General features: G+C 45.9%; 1 protein-coding gene across 6 annotated transcripts in view; it reads left to right on the forward strand.

Moving 5' to 3' along the window:
• FRAS1 (Fraser extracellular matrix complex subunit 1) overlaps positions 1-22,667 on the forward strand; it is a 167,765-nt gene that overhangs the window by 108,381 nt on the left and 36,717 nt on the right. For all 6 annotated transcript variants that reach the window (XR_008466567.1, XM_054202557.1, XM_054202558.1 and 3 more), the window contains 10 exons: positions 347-617; positions 1,720-1,804; positions 4,887-5,213; positions 10,065-10,218; positions 13,973-14,151; positions 16,699-16,815; positions 20,384-20,498; positions 20,968-21,105; positions 21,911-21,943; positions 22,474-22,605. Coding sequence is in view for 5 of the 6 variants with exons in the window: in XM_054202557.1 (XP_054058532.1) it covers positions 347-617; positions 1,720-1,804; positions 4,887-5,213; positions 10,065-10,218; positions 13,973-14,151; positions 16,699-16,815; positions 20,384-20,498; positions 20,968-21,105; positions 21,911-21,943; positions 22,474-22,605 (1,551 nt within the window). In the remaining variant the exon portion in view is untranslated. The remainder of the gene's footprint in view (positions 1-346; positions 618-1,719; positions 1,805-4,886; positions 5,214-10,064; positions 10,219-13,972; positions 14,152-16,698; positions 16,816-20,383; positions 20,499-20,967; positions 21,106-21,910; positions 21,944-22,473; positions 22,606-22,667) is intronic.

A 22,667-nucleotide genomic window follows, 5' to 3' on the forward strand; every position in this document is an offset into this window, starting at 1 on the left:
GTTGGCAGCTATTTTTCTCCAGCTTTTTTTTTTTTTTTTTGTGCATGGATATGGTTTTCTAGTGAAGTTACCTAGTTAGATATAGCGGCGTGTGTGTGTTGGCTTTGAGTTTTGTGACGGGGACCTCGAGATGGGAGTGAGTTGCCCAAGCGTCTCAAAATCACAGTGGGGACTGGGATGGATTGCGGTTCTTCTCAAGCTGGCGGTTGTCCACCTAGGTCAGTAACGAAGAGGGCATTATAAGGGTCCGGTCTGTTATCCAAAAAGGTGGTAGTGACAGGCAAGATGCTAACGCAGCCCATGGCTGCAATTCATTCAGTAATACTTTCCCCTTCTTTCTTTTTAGCCAGCAAGCATCCCCCGAGCTTCCGTGGGAACAGCACCCTCACAGTAGGAATTGGTGGGGTAAAGCCCCTGGACCTCTCCTTCCTGGGTGTGCGTGATCCGGGTGGCGACAGAGGACGGCTCTTGTTCCATATCGACGGTGCTCCCTCCAACGGCAGGCTAGTGATGGCGGTGAACGGGAAAGAGGTGCCCCTGAGCAAAGGCGACCGCTTCAGCTCCCAGGATGTGAAGGAGAAGAGAGTCCGCTTTGTGCACAGCAAAGAGAAATCCAGGTGACCGTGCCGAAACTTTTTTCAGAGCTCTTGCCTTAAAAAAAATGACATATCTTGAGAACAGGTATTTCCTTGTTCCTTGGAAACATTCTTCCAGGGAAGCGCACTTTTCCCTGCTGTTGAATAAATTACCAATGTACTTACACCGCACCGTAGTATAAACGATGGTGCAAAACTTCTCTGTTTATGGTATAAGAGGTCACTGCGATCCAGCTACCAAACCTGTTGTGCTTTGGGGGTGCAGGAGTCTGTCTCATCTTTAGGGTACTCTGCTGTGGGTTTAAAACTGGCGTATTACTCTAGTTCTTACAACAACTCCTTGATACCGTCAGGAAGATGGTCCAACGATGCCACCGCTATGCTCTGCGGCACAATCTGCGTTCAGCCATTACTTCTTTGCCTGCAATATGAGCTCTGTTAGTGTCGTAGGATAATTAGCGGTGATTAGTAGCTGGCAACGCTCACGCTGCCAGCATGTCACAAGGAAGCAGATTTTTTCCTGCTGCCAGGCAATAAGCCAGTCGTCCTGCCAAATTTCACGCTTGATTGACATCACCGTAAAGCCTTGGGACTAGACTGCTATCAGTGGAATTGTTCTAAATGTCTGCCTGTATTTATTAGGGTGTTCTTTGATCCGTTGTTCTCGGTAAGACTTGCAGGGTGTCCTTCTGATGCCAAGGGTTAGCTCATCTTCACTAGACTTCAGGCACGTGTTTCTGGGTCATGGTTTTTTTCCTGGTCTGCCTGGTCTGGAGCTTCTGTTCCAAAGCCAGAAGAGTGAAGTTTTTCTTTCGCGGCAAATAACTGACATTTAGAATCGGTACTTTATCTTGGAGATGCCGTCCTATGTGCGTATCATTAGTTAAAGGGAAGCGAGGGTATATTATTACATAGTTAAAGGTATTTTGTTACCTGTTGTGACTATTGTGAATCTTCAGAAAAAAATACTATAAAAACATAATTGAAAAACCTTGAGCTAAAGCTTCTGTCACAAAGCTGGTAATTTACTGAATATATAATGTTTTTATCATTATTGAGTCCTGCACGAGTACTTCATTAATTTATATTATCCTGTGTTTTGGCTTGCTTGGGACTTGTTTAGGAAAGGACAGTTTTCCTTGAAGGTCAGCGATCAACAGTTCTTCTCGCGTCCTGAGGTGGTCAACATTCAAGCGTTTTCAACACAGGTAATGTAACAAAGCTTGGAAACAAGCGCAAATTCTGTACCATTCGGAGCCGTGGTTTCTTGCAGTGATAAGGAAGGAGCTGGGCAGAACTTGAGCTGGAGTTGAGGTCAGGCAAATTAGACTTAATTCTTACATAGTTGAGAGGCAGCCAAGAGTCACATGGAAGAGCTGGACTTGGGGTAAGTGACTGAAGAAGCTGCTCCGTGTAATTTTACTTGTGTGGGGAATTGTAGCTGTGCAATCCTGGAGCCATTATCAGTGAGGGTTAAGGAGCCCCTGCTGTTTAAATTATTCTTTGGATCCGCGGATGGTCTAGTTCGGTCTCTTAGTGCAGGGCAATTGAACGATGATTGATCCCTGTGGCAGGGGGGCTTTGACAATCAAGAGCATTTACTTAACTGCTTTCTTCCAGGGCAGTTGGGAATTAAATCAGCGTGAGCCGGTTAAAGTGTGTCTCTTAAACGTCTCACCACTTGTGGCAAGTTGATGGTACCGTCGAGTGTCCGTGTCGCTCGTATTATTGTTATTTAAGGTCTGTAGCATGGTATCGTGGAGGGGCCTCACCCAAGGGGTGGCACGGAGGCAGGACATCTGTGACTCCTTTTCTGAGGGTAGGCTTTCTAAAAAACAAGGTATGAGGAGATGTTCAAGATTACCTGCCCTGATGTTCAAGTCTTACCTGCTCTAAGACGACCCTGCTCTGGCAGGGGGGTTGGACTAGATGATCTCCAGAGGTCCCTTCCAACCCTATGATTCTACGATTCCCATTAAAGGAGAGGACACAGCAGCAGAGCAAAGAGTTGTTCAAGCCCAGCCTAGCTGCGTGTGCCAAGCGCAGCCTCTCAGCCTGTCGTATCACCACATCCCTCCGCACAGGCTTTGATCCCGCTCAAGCTCCAGTCGTTCCTCCAGGGCAGTGGATGTGCTGGAGCTGCCCAGCCCAGCTTCCCCCTTGCTGCTGGTCCTGCTGGCAAGGAGTTGGCCGTGGACTCACTTGAATGGGGTCCAGGTTTCCAAGGAGGCTTTGCAGCTTGCAGCGAGCTTTCTCCATAGTCGAACAGTCTAGTTGAATGCTCGATGAGATAGCTTTGCTTGGACGGAAGTTGTGGCTACTTGGCATATTCGAGCAGTGTAAAGAGACTTTAAACTGCAAACGAGAGTCTGCTGCTCTTAAGGCCCATTTACATCCTCAGAGGAGCATTAAATGGCTTGATGAAACTGTAACTGGAAATCTGGCCATCATCCTTTCCCTTTTAGTGCTGACTCCTTCCTGCCTACGAGCCTGACTCGGCGTCCATCCTCACAATGAGGGATCGAAGAAATGAATTCCTTTTAATCATTGCAGTGGTGGACGGGGCTTGTGTCTGAAGGTGCTGGTGCTCTGCGGTGCCTCATGCCGAGTGCAGCCAGCAGCTCAAAAACATGGTGAGCTGCTGCCTTTGTCACCACGTACCGTGCTGGGGTCCTGCGGGGGGGTCTCCAGTTTGATACATCTAGTGTTCCTTATAGGAAGCAGCTCCTCCTGAGATGGGTGATTTCTGTGCTTCTCTGACAATCTCGAGACTTTGCGCTGCTCGGCTTTTTTCCAGTTTGGGATCCTAGAGGTGTGGTAGCTTCAGGGTTAGGAATTGTAATTTCTTTTAATTGCACTTTGTTGCTTTTAATCATTGTGTTCCGTATTAGTCGTTCCGTAACTTCTGGAAATTACAAGTGTTGTAGTTTGTCCTTTCGTGTAAGAAAAACCGCGGATGTTGATCCTGTTGCATGTCTATTGATTCTGGCTGGCGCTGAAAGCTTTGCTTGGTCGAATCTCTTGTTTACCCTAGTAGGACATTCACCTAAGGAAGAGCTGCAGTCACTGCCCCAGAATACGTAAGTGAGGTTTAATAATAGGAGTTTTGCCTGCCGATCCTTAATAACCCTGACGAGTTGTCCGCAGGTGAGACGGCAGCGGTTCGCGTTCTACTGAACGTTCCCGGGGCTTTGCCTTTGTCTCTGCGGGATCTCCCCCCTCCCGAGGCAAGGTATTACTGATGGCAAATGATGTTTTATCGGGATCAATAGACACTGCAGATTTAAACTTTTTTGACGGCGAAGAACTAGGGAACTAATTTAAACCAGCGGAAACGTGGACTCTAGCTGGTCTTCATTCTAGGAGGAGCAGGGCTGTGTGGAGTCTTTGAAAATAAGTCTTTGAAGATAAAGAAATAATGATGCTGATGACATCCAGTTTTCCTGTCTTCAAGGTGGACTTCATCAGTGCGGGACAAGCAAAAGCACATCCTTCAGTGTCACTTGATTCACTCATTTCTACTTAGAAGCGTTAATTCAAGCTTCTGCCTCTCAGTTTGGCTCACTGCTCTTAGTGTAACCTGTGCAGGTTATTCTCCCTCTCCTTTCGTTCTTCCTTGCTTCCTTTTTTCCCCTCTCTGCAACTCATTTGAAACAGGTAACCTGGGCGTGCTGGTTGTCTGGGGTCTTATTCTCAAGCGTCAGTGCTCTGAAAGATGTCTGTCTGAGTTATCGAAGCTGTAGGTTATACGCAGCGAGAATATGGTGTGTCTCCATCCCCGACCCACCCTGAACTGATTATTCAGATGTAAATCTTCAGCATCTGAGGTGCCTGCATTCCCGTTGGGCCTGCAGACATGCATGGAACACGTAGACCTCCCAAAATAGTTGGGGTCCGCGTTTCCGTTTGAGTTTCCGTGGACGGTAATAAGGCAAAGCTGTGTCCCTTGTCTCGTATCCATGCAGACGGCAAAGGGAATACAGGCTCTAGCTGATAACTAAATTGCTTTCTATATAAATGTCTATATAAATGTTTTTTTCCCTTCCTAAGCTAGCTGTGGTATGAGAATCTTATTTTAATGTAACTAAGTCAGTCTAAATTGCTAGCTATTCTTCGATCTGGCCGCTGGGGGAGAAAGTGTGGAGAGTGATTCTCTGCTGCTTAGAAATAGGAGGTTTCCAGGGATGAAGTGAGCTAATTTCCGTAACCCCACATTTTGCATTCCAGACTATGATCATGATCAAATTGCTACGGTTTAGCAAACGCCTAAGAGCTGCTTTTGTGTTTCAGGCCCCCTATGTGTTCAGAAATGAGGCCCTCCTCATCCGCAGAGGGAGAATTGGAACGATAACAGAGCTGTTGCTTGGTGTGAGAGACAGTGACAATCCTCAGGACGTTGTGCTGATGGTTTTAGAGCCTCCACGTCACGGGCGTCTGATCAAAGCTCCTGGAGACTCGGCTTCTGTGGTCCGCGTATTCCACCTGGATGACCTTGCCAGCGGACTGCTGCGTTACGCTCACGATGGCTCCGACACTCGGGATGACACCGTTCTGTTGCAAGTGAACGATGGGTACCACTTCCAGAACATCCTGTTCCACGTTAAGATTGCTCCCGAGGTACGTGCTGTGGCATAAACCCTCGGAGACAGATGCGAAGTCTGGAGAAGTATCGCTATGTCCCTGAGGTGTCACTAATCCCACATTACCAACAGGCTGTGGTCACAAGACAGGAGAAAGCGGGGGATCGATTGAGTTTTGGAGGTCACCTCAATTTTTGGTTTGCGACAGGAATGGTTCAGCTCAAAATGTGCAGCTTCGGACAATTCGAAGTCCGTAGTTGCTTGATAAAAAGATTTTCTGGAGTTGCAGGTGAGAGTTTTGCAAAGAATTAGAGAATTAGAGAACGAGCAGATGGTGGGGACAGGGCTGATGAGAGAGGCAAACCAGTTAGTGGGCTGATGGGAGCGTGGTGGGAGACACAAAAGGACCACACGCGAACCAAACAGTGTGGCTGACAGGGTGTATCAGTGGTGCTTCGGTGGCGGTGTCTCCTGCTGTTCACTCAGCGTTGCTCCGCTGAAATCTTTCACTTGATGCATCTTTCTGTTGGATAACTTCCCGAAGGACAGGGCACAGATACCTAGATTCAGAAATTATTAACATGTATGTTAATTTTTGTTTCTTGCTTTTATTGCAGTTCGTAATTAAATAGTGGTCGTTTGTCTCTTCTGTAGTTGGAACATGAAGTGGCGCTTTATATTAAATTTTAAAGAGATTACAGCAGGAAAATTAGAATCAGGGGTGCTTTTCCATTTGTTTATGAAACAAACCCCAGCCAAACAAGGCGTGAAGTACGTATGGTATGTGTGGCGGAGCCTTGAAAAAAATTGAGTTTTTAAAAGCTGAAAGTGCTTGCAAGCATTTCAGTTCTGGTACTGTGGTATTGTAAAAAAAAAAGAAAAAAAAAAAACAGAAGGAAAAAAAGCTGAAAATGTCCTTATCCCTTAGTTAATGTGAAAGGCTAATGAAAAATGGAGCTGTCAGAGAAGTCGTCTGCTGTTTGCAGTCTTTTTCTGTACGGATCTGAGAATTACACAATCTTGGAGCGGTTCTGCTCTGGGAAATGGAGTCAGGAGCAGCTGATGTCAGCCCTCTTTTGTCCCCTCCTCTGCTGCATTCGCTGCCTTTCACAGCAAGTTGGGCATGAACATTTTCAGCCAGGTTTACAAGCGCTACTGCGTCTGTGTAGTTAGCACAAGGAGGGACCGATCCCATTCGGACCCTGCGGGCGCTCCTGAAGCTGCGGCAGTAATTAATGGTAATTAGTGGCACGACTCACCCGTCAGCCTGGGAATGAAAAAGGGGCTGCTTTCAAGGCTGGTGCTGAGTTATTAAACTCCTGGAATAAAAGCAACCCTGCCTGTGGTTTCTTTACCCAGATCACTGACGTTGCCCTAAGGAGCCTGTATAAGATCGGAAGGACTCTAAAAGCGCTTGGACACCACGCTGTGCTGTTTGTAACACGTTTTAATTTTTTTTGCTATTGATTAAGCAGGTTCTCGTAAATGCCAGTACGGGTTGATTGCTGAGTAGTTTCTTTTATTGGCCCATTTTGCGCTCCTTTGTCTCTCATTTTCCTTCCAAGTGCAGCCCTTGGCTACAGAGAAGAATGAAGGTTGGTGACAGAGGCGAGAGCGGAGCAGCTTTTAGTGTGAGGGTAGAGCTGGCAGATGCCCAGCTCCTGCCTCATCCTAATGATCGTGGGTGTGGAGTAGCCTCGGGAACAGAACTGCGTGCAGGGTTTGGTGCTGAAAAGGTGCTGTTGAGACACACACGCAAAGACACTTGTTTTTTTTCCCTTGGTGTACACCAAAGATGGCTAAAGAGCCTGGTAGGACCCTGGCTGGGGCTGTGGGAGTTCAAGGTGTGTTTTTATAACCACGTCGCTTACCTGAGTACCCTTGTTATCATGTGCTTCTGGATGGTTTTATATAGTCAGAACTGGTGTGAAAGGCCATTTCTAGGATTCCTGTTCCCTGGGCTCAGACAGCGTAATTCTCAGCCGTTAATCCATAGGAGCAGTGCGGTGGAAGTGGGAAAACATAAACGAAGGACAACATAACCTTCCAAGTGTTGTGAATTAGAGGGTTTTATTTCTTCACAACAGGTATGCCTTGTTTTCTGCAAGGTGCTTTTTTAGTCCCTTTGCTTGCTACCAGCCTGCTTTTCCCTGTTTGCCCCCATCCAAACACTTCGTTTGACCTGCTGCCGTCTGAACCGCTGGCCTCTCTTTTCAGAGCTCTTAATAACGATTTGCACTGCTGTATATTTGTGTTGACGTTCTCGAACAATTACGGCTTCTGTGAAGTTAATTTGAGACCTGCCGGTGCTTCGTTTTTGGCAGAGCACCACCGGTGGTGCTCCAACGGGGAGTAAGGAACCCATGCCCTAGAAAATGGGATTGCAGGCTATGGACTGTAAGTCAGAGGAGCTCAGACCTACCCACATGTCACCTGCCCATCCCTGACAGGATATGGAAGCCTTTCTTTTCCGAGAGAGTGGGGGGAATGCAGGAAAAAGACAAAAGATGTTTGTTCTAGGAGTGTGTTGGACCTCTAGAGGAGATCCAGCCAAGGGAGGTCTCCAAGATATTTGCAAGGCACTGCGTCTTGGGCCCTCCCTGGGGGAAGGTAGGTGAAGAATGGACCGGGGAGATTGTTGCCCTCCCTGGGCTCTCCAAAAACACTTTTCCCAGGCTGTGAATGCCTTCCCACAGTTTGCTAACGGTGTGCTCGGCTATCAGTAAAAAAAAATAGATAATAAAAAATCTACTGCGATTCTAGCTGTTTTGCGGAACCCAGGGTGAGCGCTCAGATCAGACCATAGCCTGTCGCTAAATATATTTTTTAAAAAGATGACCAAGCAAAAAGAGCTGTCTCCTGACTGTGTTCTTATTAACAAGCAGGATCGCAGCATCAAAACCAGGTGGAAATGCTATTACAAAACGTGTGACTGGTTTAACGTGGCCAGTGAAGGAATATTCAGTCCTTTAGTTAGCAAAAAGCCGCAGGGTTCTATGTTTATAGCAAACCCACAGCCTTGTGTTTAATTAACGTTCGCTTTGAAATATTTTATTTTCAGACAGTGCGTTTTGCCTGTTACTGTTTGCGGTGTGGCTAGTCCCGCTTTTCTCTCCTTACACAATAAATCCAGGGACCTTTCTGACCTTTTTAGTGTGTTTTCTGGTCCAGAGTTACGCTTCTGTGTGTGATGTGATGGAATCGATAAGGTCAGGGGAAAGTTATCATATATATTGGCAGGGTTCTCTTGGCTGGCACAGCGCCTGGTTTTCTTCTCCGCTGTTCTTCAAAAAAATAAAGCAACCATTGTGCTGGGAAACTCTTGACCTGACGCGGTCGAAGATCACGCGGCATTTTAGAAATGAACACGGTGCGAAATAAGCACAGTACGAAATGAATCTGTGAAAGTAGCTCAGCAGACGTGTCAAAATGGAGATGAGAAATCACCCTTTAATGTGATTCTTTCTCACAAACATCTTTTTAGCTCTCTCTACTGTCTCTATTGCAGATTCAGAAGAACATGAGTGATTTATCAGTTTTGGGGCGACACACGGTTACGTGGAGTAGTAAATGAGGAGGAAGATGCCACGTAGGTGGAACAGTCAGGATTTTGACTGATTATGCAGTTCGCCACAGCCAGTTTCAAGGCGAAACTGCAGAAATCAAGAAGAAAAGTCCCATTTACAGCAACTGGGCTTATAAGAAAAAACCGTGTCACAGAAGAGGTCACCGGGGGTTTTGGTGGCCTATCCAACAGAGCACGAACTAACAAAGTAATTTAGAGCCAAGAAGGGCTAATATAATCCTTGAATGCCAGAGTAGCATTACCGAAGTAAGTGAAAATAGTAGTGAAACCATGCCTGCATCCAGTCCTGACATCCACATTTCAGGAAGCGTGAATGAATATCGGATAAATAGTCATTTGAAGAAAAGGCGCAGGAGTAATTTGAAGGTTAGAAATCCCACCAAAGTAGCAAAAAGCTTTGATGGACGCTCAGGCAGACTTCAGTTTTAGAAACGTGGTGTAGAGATGACTTGACCATGGGTGTAAGTCCCCACATGGAGAGAAGATATTTGATCTAAAAGTCTTCCTACAAATATGTTCTAGCTTAGCAAAAAACGTGATGTGGGTTTGGTGCAGTAGCTACTAAGTGAACTTTGTGTATCTGATTTCTGAATGTTAAACTGCTTCTGTTCAAGCAAAGGATGGAAAACCATCATAGTTCATGTTTCTGCCAAAAATTCATCATTAGTGTTTGCATACCCTGAAGTTCCTTTTTCCCCTGTGGTGTAGAAAAGCATGAGGTTGGTCTTGAACCTGGGTTTGCTCCTGAAGAGCCATTATAGATGTGTGTAAAGATAGTGAAGGTGCCATAAGGAGATAGTTTCAAATGGGTAAGAAGCTGTTGTTCTCCAAATACCTTTGAAAGGTGTGTATTTTTAGGAATAAAATGAAGAGATGTGATAGAAAATGTGGATCAAATCAAACTAGTGTAGGAGACTGCATAGTTTTTTTCGGATGTTGTTTCCACTGTGCCGTGGAGATCAATTCTGTCAAGGTATGTCGAAAGTCAAGTGGAGAGAGAATGAGGATGGTGGTAAAAGACAAAATTACAGAGGGACACGGAGGTCAAGAAGGTTTTGGGTCAGCAATAGGAATTAGAAACATTGGAGGACAAGGTCAGTTCTACAGGGTGAGAACTGGGTCCGAGGGACATAGGTGAAGGATGCAAAACCATTTCTTGAAGCAGACAACCAGAGCTGAACGCATGAGAAATTCCAAAATACTCTGCTTGATCCTTTTCACTTGAAAATCTGTTTGCATCAGTGTGGCCTCGCTGACGTTGAGTTAATTTTTTAACTTTTTCTGCTGTCCCCCTGCATGCAGAAGGACAGAAGCCCTCAGCTGGTGACAAATTCCCTGGTCTGGGTGCCCCAGGGAGGCATGCTACAGATCTCCAGGACAATTCTGCACGCCGAGCTACCCGGTGCCCGTGACTCCGAGATAACCTACACCATCATCAAGGACCAGCCAAGACACGGTAAGTATCTTCAGAGTTCTGTTGTCGAAAAACAGCTGTGGGGCGTTGCTTTTCACCCCACACGTCCCAAGGTGTCCATCTGCTAAATAAAAGTGCAAGGTTCTGGTTACTTCTGGGAAAAAGACCTATGGGAATATGGTTCTTCCATGGTATTTTGCCCACAACAAATAGCATTTGAGGGAATATTTCCTTATAATACTATACTGAATAAGTGCTGCTGACCTCATCTTTTTCCAATTCAAATGAGCATGCAAAATAATGAAGCACTATCAGCCTGCCTGGTAATCTGAACTTCTGCAGCTGCGCTTCCCTGGTTAAATTCTGGTGGATTTACAGCCTTGGGAGGGCAGATTCTTACTCACTGCCAAAAGATAATATGCTGTGATGAATGTGTAGTTTAAGAGCAGCGTAGAGTAGTGTCTACCTCTGGAAAATGCTGAGCAAATGTTTACCGTGAAGAATTGGAGAACTCCCTAAATTCCACGACATTTGATTTAATTTCTTCTAATGGGAGGGGTTATTGGCTCAAGCAGAAATTGGTGACATTCGCACCCGTATATAATCCTTGTCTCCAAATTCCTTTTGAGACGCTCTGATCTCATCTCTCAGAGCAAGGGCTTTCACGAGCAGCCCCACGCGTAGGACTGCAACTTATAGAACATCTTCTGAACCCGAGGCAAGGAGGAGCATGGAAGGTGCTGAGATTTGCAGCTGAGATACAAACGGAGAGAAACTGGATGCAAAAGAGAGGACGCCATCTGTGGAGGGAAAGGAAATACGGACAGAAAAGAAAAATGCCATTTTCCTGCTCAGCATCACCGTTTTCTTCACTAGAACCGTGTCTTTCAATAATACATTTTTGCACTTCCATGAAATGATATCATTGATTTAAATTGTCTGAGCCCGATAAAATTCGAGGATCCCTTTAGCAACATCAGTGCTGGGTTTTTTGCCTTTTGCTGTAAGGATGGGCCGGTTTCCATAACAGCTGCCAGTACCTGATGGAAACAGAGATTATGTTATTTTTGCAATTTAGAAGAGAAGTAATTAATTTGTATTCCCCCTTTAGTCTACTGCAAATGAAGGAGTGTCTTCTTGTATTTAATAAGCATTTACATGAAAACAAGAATTTTTCCCGGAGGAGCTTGTCTCCTGCTGCCTAACCCTAACCAAAATTTATAATCCTGTATTTGTATCACCATAATTATCTCTACTGTAATTAATTGCAGCAACACAAATGGGTTTGTAGCTGCAGGTGAGGAATAAGCAGTAGAAATCAATGAACTTCAACATTTTATCTAGAATACTATTTCACCGAAAGGGAGGAAAAAAATAAGACAGAGAAATGCAGGAAATGTGTCCTTAATGAGGGAGGGCTTATCTGCCTATCTTAGTATTTGAGTAATGGAAAAGATATTCATACCTGTAGAAAATACATAATTTGAGTTTTAGATAGGAAAGGAAACCACTTTAGAATTATCTACTACACGTAGCACAAGCGCACGGACCAAGAAGGCTTCTCACCCTTTATTTGGAGACTCTGAAACCAAAGCAAAGGGCTGTAATTAGGGAAGGAGGATCCCTGTCCGGATCCCCTCCTGCTGCAGGGCTTGATTTGGTTCTGTGCGATGGGGCACCGGCGAGAGGTCGGTCTTTCTAAGGATCTCTTTATGCCGGACCTCTTGTTTTATCTCTAGAAATAGAAGCGGTGTCTGACCTGGCTCTCCTCCCAGCATGCAGGATGCCTCAACACAGCTCTGATACCTGCCAAAAATACGTGCTTCTGTAGGAGTAGGTATCGTTATGCCCTAAGCTGCTCCACGTGATGTACCTTCTTAGAGGATGAGCTCTCTGATGCCAGTGAAAAGTGATGCAAGTGTCCACTCTTCTTAAAACGTGTGAGACCGCAGCGCCTGAATCCTCAAGACAGCTCTGGAAATTGCAGCTTTATAGTCTCCATATGTTTTAATAAATTGCCTGAGTGTGCCCAAGTTGTACATTCGTGTGTGTAACCAACGAACAGGTGCTTTTCTATTTAAAAAAATGTGTTTGAAATGAAATGGTAGTCGTAAACCACATAAGGAAACATCACAGAGTTCTCCAATCTGATCGCATTAAATATTAATTTATAAGAAGGCACGCAGGCATGCGTCTTGCTTAGAACAGCTGTATGTTCTAATTGTTTCTTCTCTTTGGGAGGGATAAACAACTTTCAGGCCCTGACTCCTTTGGGTATGTGATTAGCATCTTTAGAAATCCCACGGAAGATTAAGGTGGTGAGCTCCCATGGGCAAAAGCCTAAGATGGGGAGTGTAATTAGGGCCCTGATAAGGGAATATTAGCATAGAGTTTGACGATAAAAGGGAAGTGTGATATTTCAGCCTGATGAATTATTTTCTTATTTCTCCAACAGTTTGAGGGTGGTTTTGGGGAAACGAAGTGGGAGAGCGTAGGATGGGTGTTTTGCATAACAGAATGATTAATGCTGTAAGGAGAGTTGAAGTGATTTATCATATATGTGGCTTCTGAATTGGTAGCCATGAGGGATACTTTCAAAGACTAATAGAAAAGCACAATATACAACTCTCAAGTTATTTAAGGAGCAGCCAAATTATATATACTCAAGAATAGTAAAGACAGGGGAAACATATAATTTTTTCACAGACTATATGTTAACTCCAAACCAAGTAGATTACATTGTAAAATAGAAAAATATGCCATTTGTTTCAATACCATAGCTCTTTGTCATGTTTTAATTTCCTTTATGTGGGTGCTTGGGAAAAACGGTCACACCAATGAAATTGCTGACCAAAGTTTTGGTACCCTTCTCTTGGCTCTTTGAGTAATTTTATTAGAATGATGTTTTTGGATTAAAGTGCGTTGAACAGGAGTAGCGACATCAAAATCCAGCCCTTGCAGGCGTCTGTGAGGAAAGCTGATGACCAGGGGGTCGTGCCCCCGTCCTGCTCTTCTCTCTCTTCTCTGCAGTGAAGCCAGTGATGTTGCGGTCCAGCTGAGAATCTGTTTCTGATACAAAAATCAGAAATAAGCTGGACGTTGGAGATAGAAACGCTACATACTCTTTGGAGGAGAAGCGACAAACCAGGACGTACACACTTTGTGTACAGCCTGTGATACAGGGCTCCGTCGCTATCTCTGGTGAAGAGCTCTTGTTCAGCTGAAGACTTCTGTTCAGAGAAGTCGGTTGAGTATACTTTTTGGCATAATAAGTACCCAAAAGAGCTGACCTTGAAAGAAATTAGTATGCTGTATTCTGGTGCTCACGTTGTGCCCCTGAAGGGAAGATGGAGAGTCTCCTGCAATGCTTTTTAACCCTTTCTGGGTCTCACTTCTCTCTTGGCCCTGCGCAGGCACTCCAGAATGTCCTTTGCGTCTTTTTTTCTGCTCAGTTTATGAAACAGGCACGTTTCAAGGTTGAAACGGGCTGGTCAGCAGGCAGAACGACATTTTGGGAGCTTAAAGTTGCAGATGCTGTTTTTTGCTTGACCGTGTATTTCTTCTGTCTTGCGCTGCCAAGAGACGAGATAAAATTTCCCTGTGTCAGTGGGATGTTGCAAGGTCCATTAGTGGTTTTTAGGAGCTCTTCTGCTATTTTTGTTAGTCACACTAGATGGAAAAAACCTAAGCCTGGATGGACATTTGTTTTGGATGCTCATCGGTTGGTGAAAGGGCGTCTGTTCCTCCTTGTTTTCTCACAAGCTGTGCCCTGGTTGTTCGTCTTTGCTTTCCCCAGGTGAAGTGGTGCTTCTGGTCCCAATGCCGGCAGATGGCCCAGCAGACTCGTGGCAGCTTTTGCCTGATGGAAGAGCAGCCTCGCCTACAACCTCTTTTACCCAGCAGGACATCAACGAAGGCATCGTGTGGTACAGGCACTCCGGATCTGAAGTAGAGAGTGACTCCTTCCAGTTCCAGGTACATTCACGGGGAGGGTCACACAGCAGTTCTGCTGGCATTTTTCTCTGAGATTACTCAGTCTGCCATTGCCTGTATCTTATACCCCAAAGTTTTAATAGATACACATACGTGAATACAGGCATGCACACAGAAGTATGTTTGCAAATACGTATTTGTATTTACGTACAGACTTATGTGTATATCGGTGCACGTTGCATGCCTGTAGATGAATATGAACGTGCTTATGCGTCAGGGTGGATGCAGCCCACCGTTGTATTCGTGGGAGAGTCTTCCTCATGCGCAAGAGAGCTTTTGCTGCGTGTTGATCCCCAGGTTTTAATCTGTGGCAGTGGAGCCAGCCAGCCACCCACAGAGTTGAGCCGCATGCGATGGCATTAACCTTCTGGGTGTCAAATCACAGGCCGTCTTGCAAATCTGGAGAAAATGGTCTTTCAAGTAGCATCTAACATTTAAGCTATTAAACTAATAGCTGGCCTGATTTTTTGTGGAATAATTCCATCTCGGGGAGGAAAGGGTTTTGTAGAAAAGCTCGCTGAGATCGAGTCCGCAGAGTGAATGGGCAAAACAGATCTGCACTTACAACTTCCACAGGATGAAACTAGCAGGTTTGTAACATCCCATCAGCGTGACGCAGTGTGTCCAGGGACTCCTTTCGCCCACCCTTCTGCGGGATGAGGCTGGTCCCTGTGGACAAGGGAAAAGTGGGGAGGTGGGTCCAGACAGCTGGGGTTTGTCTGTCCTAGAGGTCCTCCAGCTGGATCTGCATGAGGAGACCCATACCTTCATCCTCTGGCCTGCTCTCCTAAGCCATTCCTGCCACCCAGACCTCTGTGAAAGGACTTCCCTGTGCAAGGTGTGATGCTGCAGCCCGTATCTGGCCTTTTTAATGCCCCCTTTGCAGTTCGGAGAGGGAGGTTTCACCCCTTGGTGCTGCACGGCGAATACATTGCCCTCTCGTAAAACCTGTAATATTTACTCCCAATTGCACAGTGTGCAGAGTGCCTTTTTTAAAAATTCTTTGGCGAGCCCCAAAACCAAGCGACCCTCCTTCGTTCTGCAGTCCCTAAGCTAATAATTTAATTGTTCTGTGGCGTACTTCTTCTTGCGAACAGGCAAGAAGGCACAAATACTCCCCAGCAGATGTAATACTAAAATGAATCCCACCTCCCCACAGGTTTTACGGCCATAAAATTCCTCAGACAGGTCCTTGTTGTTTGCTTGGAAGGTTTAACAGCCTCCCATAATACTAAGCCTACGTGAACGCTTGCACGCAGGATTTGTTACATCTGGTTTACAAGTCAGAAGCTATTACTGTAGCACCAGAGAGGCAATTAAGGTAATTTCTAAAGTAATTAACATAAGCGATAATGAGGAATTTGTGAGTGCCAATGTTGAACAAGCTAATCTTTAGCTTAATTGCTACATTCCTCTTTTAGAGTATGCGTTTTGCATGAGTTAAATGTGTGGGTTTAGTATCTTGGAGCGGTAGCAATAACCGTCCGGCAAGCCCTACGTCACGTCAGGAGACCGTGACACGTCTCTCTGAGTCTTGAGCTGTGGACCGGGGCATTTCGGAAAGGGCCAACACGTCATTTTCATCCATATTTTGGCTATTACCATTCGGATGACGGCAACTCAGAACAGGGCCAGCAAACGGCTAAAATAATTTCATTCATTTCAGAAAATCGATGCGCTTTTATACATTTTCTTGAAATGAAGCTTGTGCTGAAGTCCGTTCTTGCTCACAAAGTGCTCTGTTGAATTCAAGTGCGGAATTCCATCCTTACTCTTTATCTTTCATAAAGCCATAACTGTCTAACAAGGAAGGGGACTGTATTTCTTTGGGTGCTTGCCTTATCTCAGGATTGCTGTGAACATTTGCAGGCTTATCTCTAGGGCATGGCTTTGGTCCTTTGAATTTTTACAAATTCCACGTTATGTGTTTTATCTGTCATTACTGCAGGTTTGCTGTTACGAGTTAGATACCGTTGACTTCACTTAGGTGTTGCAGGGGCGTATGGGACATTTTTATGGGTCTCCGTGAAACGCAAGCGCAGCCTGTCTTGGAAGATGTTGGGATCGCAGGGAGTCCCTGCCGAGGCAGTGCCCTTATTAAAAGTCCAGTTAATTTCACCTTGTCAGCACAACTGGTGGTCATTTTGAGGGTGGGAGGAAGGTTTAAAAACCCATTCTTTTTTCCTGTCCCTGTGATGAAAAGTTCCACTAAGCTGCAAAGACAGTTGGAGTAAAATTCAGCAAAAAATTCAGAAGCAGGAATGAACAGCAGGTAGGGAATTTGCAAGCAGACGTCTTTCTAAATGTTAATAAAGAGGTAAACCCTTTCTAGATTGTACAGGTAATAACGGAGAATCTGGTTACTATTTAAAGGCCTATATGACTATTTAAAGGTTGGTATCTGCTGGAAAGGTGTGTCTTTGCCTTCCCAGAGCAGCAGGAGAGGAGAGGGAAAGGAGGATGAAAGTGGTCTAGAAGAGCAGCGGTGTCCTCTGTCAGGTCCCCACTCATGTGATCTTTCCTTCCCAGGTGTCCAGCTCTGCCAGTGCGCAGACCACCTTGGAAAGCCACGTCTTCAACGTTGCTGTTCTGCCGCAGACGCCCAGAGCGCCTCAGCTTTCCCTCGGCTCCTCTTTGCACATGGCCGTAAGTGGGAACCGACCGATTATTTCTGTTTTCCCACTCTCCTTCCGGCGCTGCACAGGGCCCGGAGCCTCGGGCAGAGCGGCGACCGCTGAGCCTTGATTCCTGTCCTTGCTATTGTCCGTGCCGTTGTGCTTGGTTCAAAGATGGAGCTGAATCTGCAGAACAAGGTGTTACGCACCAGATAGATATCAGGCAGAAATGAGGGAAAAAAAAGACAGGTTAGAAGAGTAGCTGGAGAGGAGAAAACAAAACCATAAAGTTGAAAAATTCAGTATTAAAAGTGATGACTGTATAGACTGGAAGGGGGAGGGAGAGAGAAAAGAAAAAATTATGTTTAACGTCTCTCGAATGGAATTCTTAACATTTTGAAAACCCCTTTTCCTGAGAAGCCATTAGGAGTGGCAAGAGTGAAAAACTGCGGGTTAGAGAGACTGTAACGAATAGATCTTGCCTGTAATTCCACTGTAAAACTTTATTTATCAGAACTGCAGCCCACCCGCATTAGAAAGTTTTCATCCATCATCCTGACATCAGGAACACAGACTGACGTAGGTGGAAAACATTCGGGCGAGCCGATTATATCTGCATCCGTGGAACTGAATGCCCTTTTCTTGCGGCATCAACTCTGGGAATGACCATTTTGATAGAGTGGTCTCTCGAATGTAGTTATTTCCCTGGCTGTTAACTGAAAAGATGACCTCGAAGTTTAAAGTTGGTTTGGGGAGCTTTGTGCGTGCCTTCTCGGTGTGTCCCCGTCACATCTGTGGGTGAAGTCCAGCTTTCCTCTCGACTTCTCCTGCTGTCTCCTGTTCTTTGATTCCCTAGGGAGGGATCCCGAGTGGATGAGCTAGAGGAGAGCTTCAGGGCTCTGCACCTTGGGACACACGGAGAGCCAGGACCCCAGAGGCAGGGAGTTTGTTTAGTCATCACCTTGGCTTTGTTGTGGTCTGTGGGGCTTTCAGAGGGGCACCAGGATCATAATCCCCTGAGCAGCAGTCCTGAGCTGGCTGGGACAGGGCAGGCTGCGGTGAAAAAGCAGAGCTTTGGCTCCTGCCAACCCTTCAGGAGAGCTGGGCCTACAAACTTGAAGGGAGCGTGCAGGCATCCTTGGCGTTATTCATTCCCGATGATTTATTTAGAGCGTCTGAGGTGCCAGCAGTATGTTCAGTGTTATCAAACAGAAATCCTGTGCCCTTGGGCGCTCTCTGACAGATAAAAGCACGCTGAGAGGCCCATGCGGTGCAGGAGAGCAGATGTGGCAGACCTCCCAGGGGCAACGGGTCCCCGGGAGGAGCCTCCTAAAGGAGGCAAAGGACTTGTAAGCCAGCACAGCTTGCCAGCCACGGCACCAGGACAGGCCAAAGGAAGCTGTGGGAGAGGGATTAGTGAAAAGTCCGTGACACAACGGCCTTGTCAGGGTTTAAAATAGTGGTGACCTTTCGTGGGCAATAATAAAACATGCTCAGACTGTTCCTTGGAGCAATAGCCGGCGATGTATCTTTCTGCTCTTGACTTTTTGTTGTTGTCATTATTGGCAAAATTGATGGGGGAGATGTCTGGCTGAGCCATGCAGTGCTGGGTTTTATAGCTAATTACACACCACAAAATTCAATAGAGCCATAAAACACGTTTTACTGAGGGGCGCCTTGCAACCTGCAAGTCCTACCTTTGGGAGAGACAAATAGGCCTTGGAGGCAACTATGAAGCAACCATAACCTTAAATCTTTTCATCAGAAAATTGCACTTCCTTGCATCAACATGATTGAGTTCTGTTCGTCCGCCTTCAGACGCCTTCAGAATTAAACTGGCTGCTCGGCTGAAGAGCGAGCGCAAAATGTTAAAGTCTTCCCATACCTCCAGCCTTGTCTTTGAGTGTCCTGCTGGGAAAGGTCAGAGAGAGTTTGGTGTCTCTTTGGCGGTTAAACTGGACGTAACATCTGTACTGGTTTTTCTTCAATCAAGTCACCTGTTTCCCCCATATTGGTAAAAGGAGCAGTTTCGCTCTAGCCGGATGCAAACTGGGATTGGGTTTGTGAAGGAGAGAGTTTTGCAAGCGTATGGAGGTGCTCCTCCCTTCCCTTACCGAAGTGGCTGTACGAAAGGGACACCACTGTTAATTTTAAGCCTGCCCTTTTTATGCAGAGCTGTTGATAACGCAAACTTTGTGGCTTTTGGTTCCAGTTAGATCTGTGGCACTTTCACCTCTAAGAAGGACTGAGAAGGTTTTATTTACTGCTTCACAGCGGTCGTTCACCGGCTGCGGTTTCGCCTCTGATGCCTTTGGGTGAAAAACCCTGTAGAGAGACGAACTGGGGGTTTGGTGGCATTTGTGGTGGTGTCAGGAAACCTCGCCTTGCCGGTGCCCAGGCCAATGTCCAGTCTGTGACCCAAGGCCAGCAGAACGAGACGCAGGTTGGACAGGGTGGCCTTAAAGATGTGTAACCAGCACAAGTCAGCGGCCAGTGGCAACCTGTAATTTGTTCCTGAACCTGATCATTCCGTGTTCCAAAGCAGATGAATTAATTACCTGTATCCTTAATTTAGCTTGTTCTCTCCATGATTTTGTTCACGATTATGAAATGAACTGAATGCTTTTCATACCCAGCTCAACTATTTAATTCAAGTGACTTCTCGTAGCTGTTAATTCCGCAGGATTAAGGTTCATGAACACATGCAAGTTAAGGGCTTTTGTGCACTTAAGTCTGTTCATGCAGCACCATAATTCCTGTAACACACTGCCAGCCTTTGGCTAATGATAATCTTGTAATGGAAGGATCAGAACAATTTTAGGCAGATTTAAAACAAAAGGGAAAGCTTTGATTCCTCTATATTCCAATGGAGATGGCTGAGTCATTTTCAGGATTTCTTTTAAAAGGAAGTCCAGTCCAGACACATCAGACTATACCAGAAAACTACGTAGGCAATTAATTATGTCTTCATCTAGGGAGTTTTTGATCAAATTAGATTTTCCTTTACCTCTTCTTAGTTGCCGTAGGTCAAAAAAGAAACTCCTCCACCTGTGAGCATAGAGATTGTGCCTCTGTAGGGGACAGAGTGCACTAAAAACAATGCCATTTTCCTGGACGACCTGGAAGTGGGCATCAGCTCATAATTTTATGAAGGAGGAGGTGTGTTTCTCTTTTTCATAGGTTTATAAGCCCCTTCTGATCCTCCAGAAAGGACTTAACAGAGGTGGGCCTGTATAGAGCTCTCTTCTGTTGAGCATCACAGTACGCAGCTTCTGCGTTACACATTTGCTGTGGTTGACGGGTGAGCTGAAAGTGGTCTTAGGTGGACCATAAGATTCTATCACATTTTACTCATTATCAGGCTTTAGTGTCCTCTGTAATCTCCTCCCAGATAATCCCTATTCTGTACAGGTTTGAGAGATTTGGTAAAGGCTCAACCCATCCATCCCTTGTCAGTTTTAGGTCTGAGAACTAGGATTTTACATTCAAAGACTCCCTGATCTTTAACTAGAGCAAAGCAAATTCTCTTTCAATGCATTTTTGGGTGACTCTTCCCATGTCTCTGGCCTTGATGCTCATGGTCTGATGTGTTTATTGAGGTGCTGGAGGACCGTGTGACAGTGATTGAGCCCCATCACCTCTCCTTTGTAGACCCGGAGATTCCCAGTGAGAAAATCCTGTTCAACGTGACCGTCCCTCTCCTTCCTGGCCAAGGCAAGTGTACCTGTTCAGAACCTGGCAGCTTGCTGCTGAATTGGTGGCTGAGCACATCTGATTTTTCCCTCAAAATATCATTCTGTGGAGGCATCTGTTAATCTGTTCAGCTTTCAAACGCCTTGTTTCTTAACCCAATTTCTTTGGCTCGTTTGGGAGTAGGCCACAGAGCTCATTTTTCTTACTATTGTCTGGAATATATTGAATGTTGTACTCCATGACTTTCTGCTTTCCACCTCCCTCGTGAGAGGTATTTGCAGAAATGACTAAGTGAGGAATCTGTCTTTAACTTCTCATGTCCCAAGAACCCATCCTCGGCGGAGTTATGACCATCTGACTCATACAGGAGCCGCTGAAGACGTAAAAAAAAAGTACTTGGGGGGGAGAAGAAAAAGCTGTGGCCTTTGGTATCTTGTTTTAAAAATGAAGTGCATTCCTCCTGTTAATACTGAGCTCCCTCCCTCCGTAGGTATCGTGGAGCACAGAGACAGACCGCTCTCCCCCGTCAGGTATTTCACCCAAGCAGATATAAACCATGGCAAGATTGCTTATCGTCCGCCGACTGCAGCTCCTCACCTGAGAGAGATCATTGCCTTCTCCTTTGCGGGTAAGGAACTGAATGTTCTTTGTGTCAGACTGGTGGAGGTAGCTGGGACTGCTGGTCTTCCTCCAGTGCCGGAATGACTTGATGGTTATATCCATACTCGCGAGGGCGTGAGGCTTGACAATGCAAAGGAAGTAGGAATCTGCCTTGGAGGAGCGTACCAAGAGTTCACCCGTTTCTTGTGACTTGAGCAAGATTTTCCCCTGCGGTTTGGTGTAGCAACATTCGGTGAATTATGGGGATGCGGCAGTGTTCGCTGCAGCAATTAGCGTTGCCAATGCTAGATGCTGTGCTGGGCAAACTGCTGATCAGCTGCTGTGTGGTTAGGAACTTGTCGTCCCTCCTGTGCTTCAGATCTTTGATGCACTGAGGGCTTAATCCTTGAGGTTGAGACTAGAATTGATCTAGGTATACCCTATTGAACTAGGGTATTAAAAGATTGCTGCCATCAGAGGAGAAACAGTCTGGAGCAGGAGGTAGAGGGGCAAAAACAGGACAAACGTGAAGCACGTTTGACCAGTTGATGCACAGGATTGTGTGATGAAGTGACAGTGCATGGTCGATGGAGTTCTATGCATCGCCATGCCCTCCACCGACATCAAGAGGAGTTTCACAGTTCGGAGGAGGGGGTGGCATTTTATCTCTTATTACTTGAAGCAAAGGCAAGGAAAGAGTGCTTTCCTCAGTGAGGAAAGACTTCGGTCTGGTAGAAACCTCTTGCTTTCTCCAAAAGTTGTTCAAATCCACGTCAGTATGTGTCTTCCCGTCCTGACCACAATTAACTCTGTGCTTGTGTTTGTCCTGTCAGGTCTCCCAGAGTCAGTGAATTTCCGATTCACAGGTATGTGAAACATCTGCTCTCTCCTGGACGAAGCGGTTTTTATCCTCGTGCCCTTCACGTTGCCTGTTACTCCTTGGCCTTTATTCTGCTGCAAGCACACCTGTGGGTGCTCAGGAGGGTTTTCGGAAATGCACGTGCCTGCAGAATATTAATTCATGTGTGTCCCAGCAGTGTTTTATAGAAGCTAAGCTGCAGCTCAGTAGACACCTTTTTCTAGTAGTTGCCTGGAATCTATCCTAAAAGCCTGATTCATTCCTGTTATTTTTCCCAATGTGAACAAGGGCATCAGAGTTTTGGGCTTTTTTTTTTTTTTTTAAATATAGCGTGGAAGCATTTCCACAATTAAATTGCGTAGAGGCGAAGAGAACTACTCTTTGCAGGTGTGAATTGCATGTGTATGTTCATTGACAAAGGTGGGAGAGAAGTCAGCCGTGTGGGGTGGTGATTTTGTACAGAAAGGTGAATTTCCCAGCTGAGTTGCCCCTGAAAACGCATCCCTACACTCAGGCGTGGTTTTTGTCTGTGCCTAGTGTCTGATGGAGAACACACAACCCCGGAGATGGTCTTTGTCATCCATTTGCTCTCTGCGGAACAGCAGCCTCCAGTCTTCCAGATCACAGCTCCCTTCCTGGAGGTCAGCCAGGGGGGCAAAGCCACCATCGGTGAGTAGGGTGCCAGAGATGGGGTGCAGAGCTCAGCCTCAGACACGGTGTTTGTTGCCAGG

The sequence above is a fragment of the Rissa tridactyla genome, chromosome 5 (assembly GCF_028500815.1).
Source record: "Rissa tridactyla isolate bRisTri1 chromosome 5, bRisTri1.patW.cur.20221130, whole genome shotgun sequence".
Classification (NCBI taxonomy): domain Eukaryota; kingdom Metazoa; phylum Chordata; class Aves; order Charadriiformes; family Laridae; genus Rissa; species Rissa tridactyla.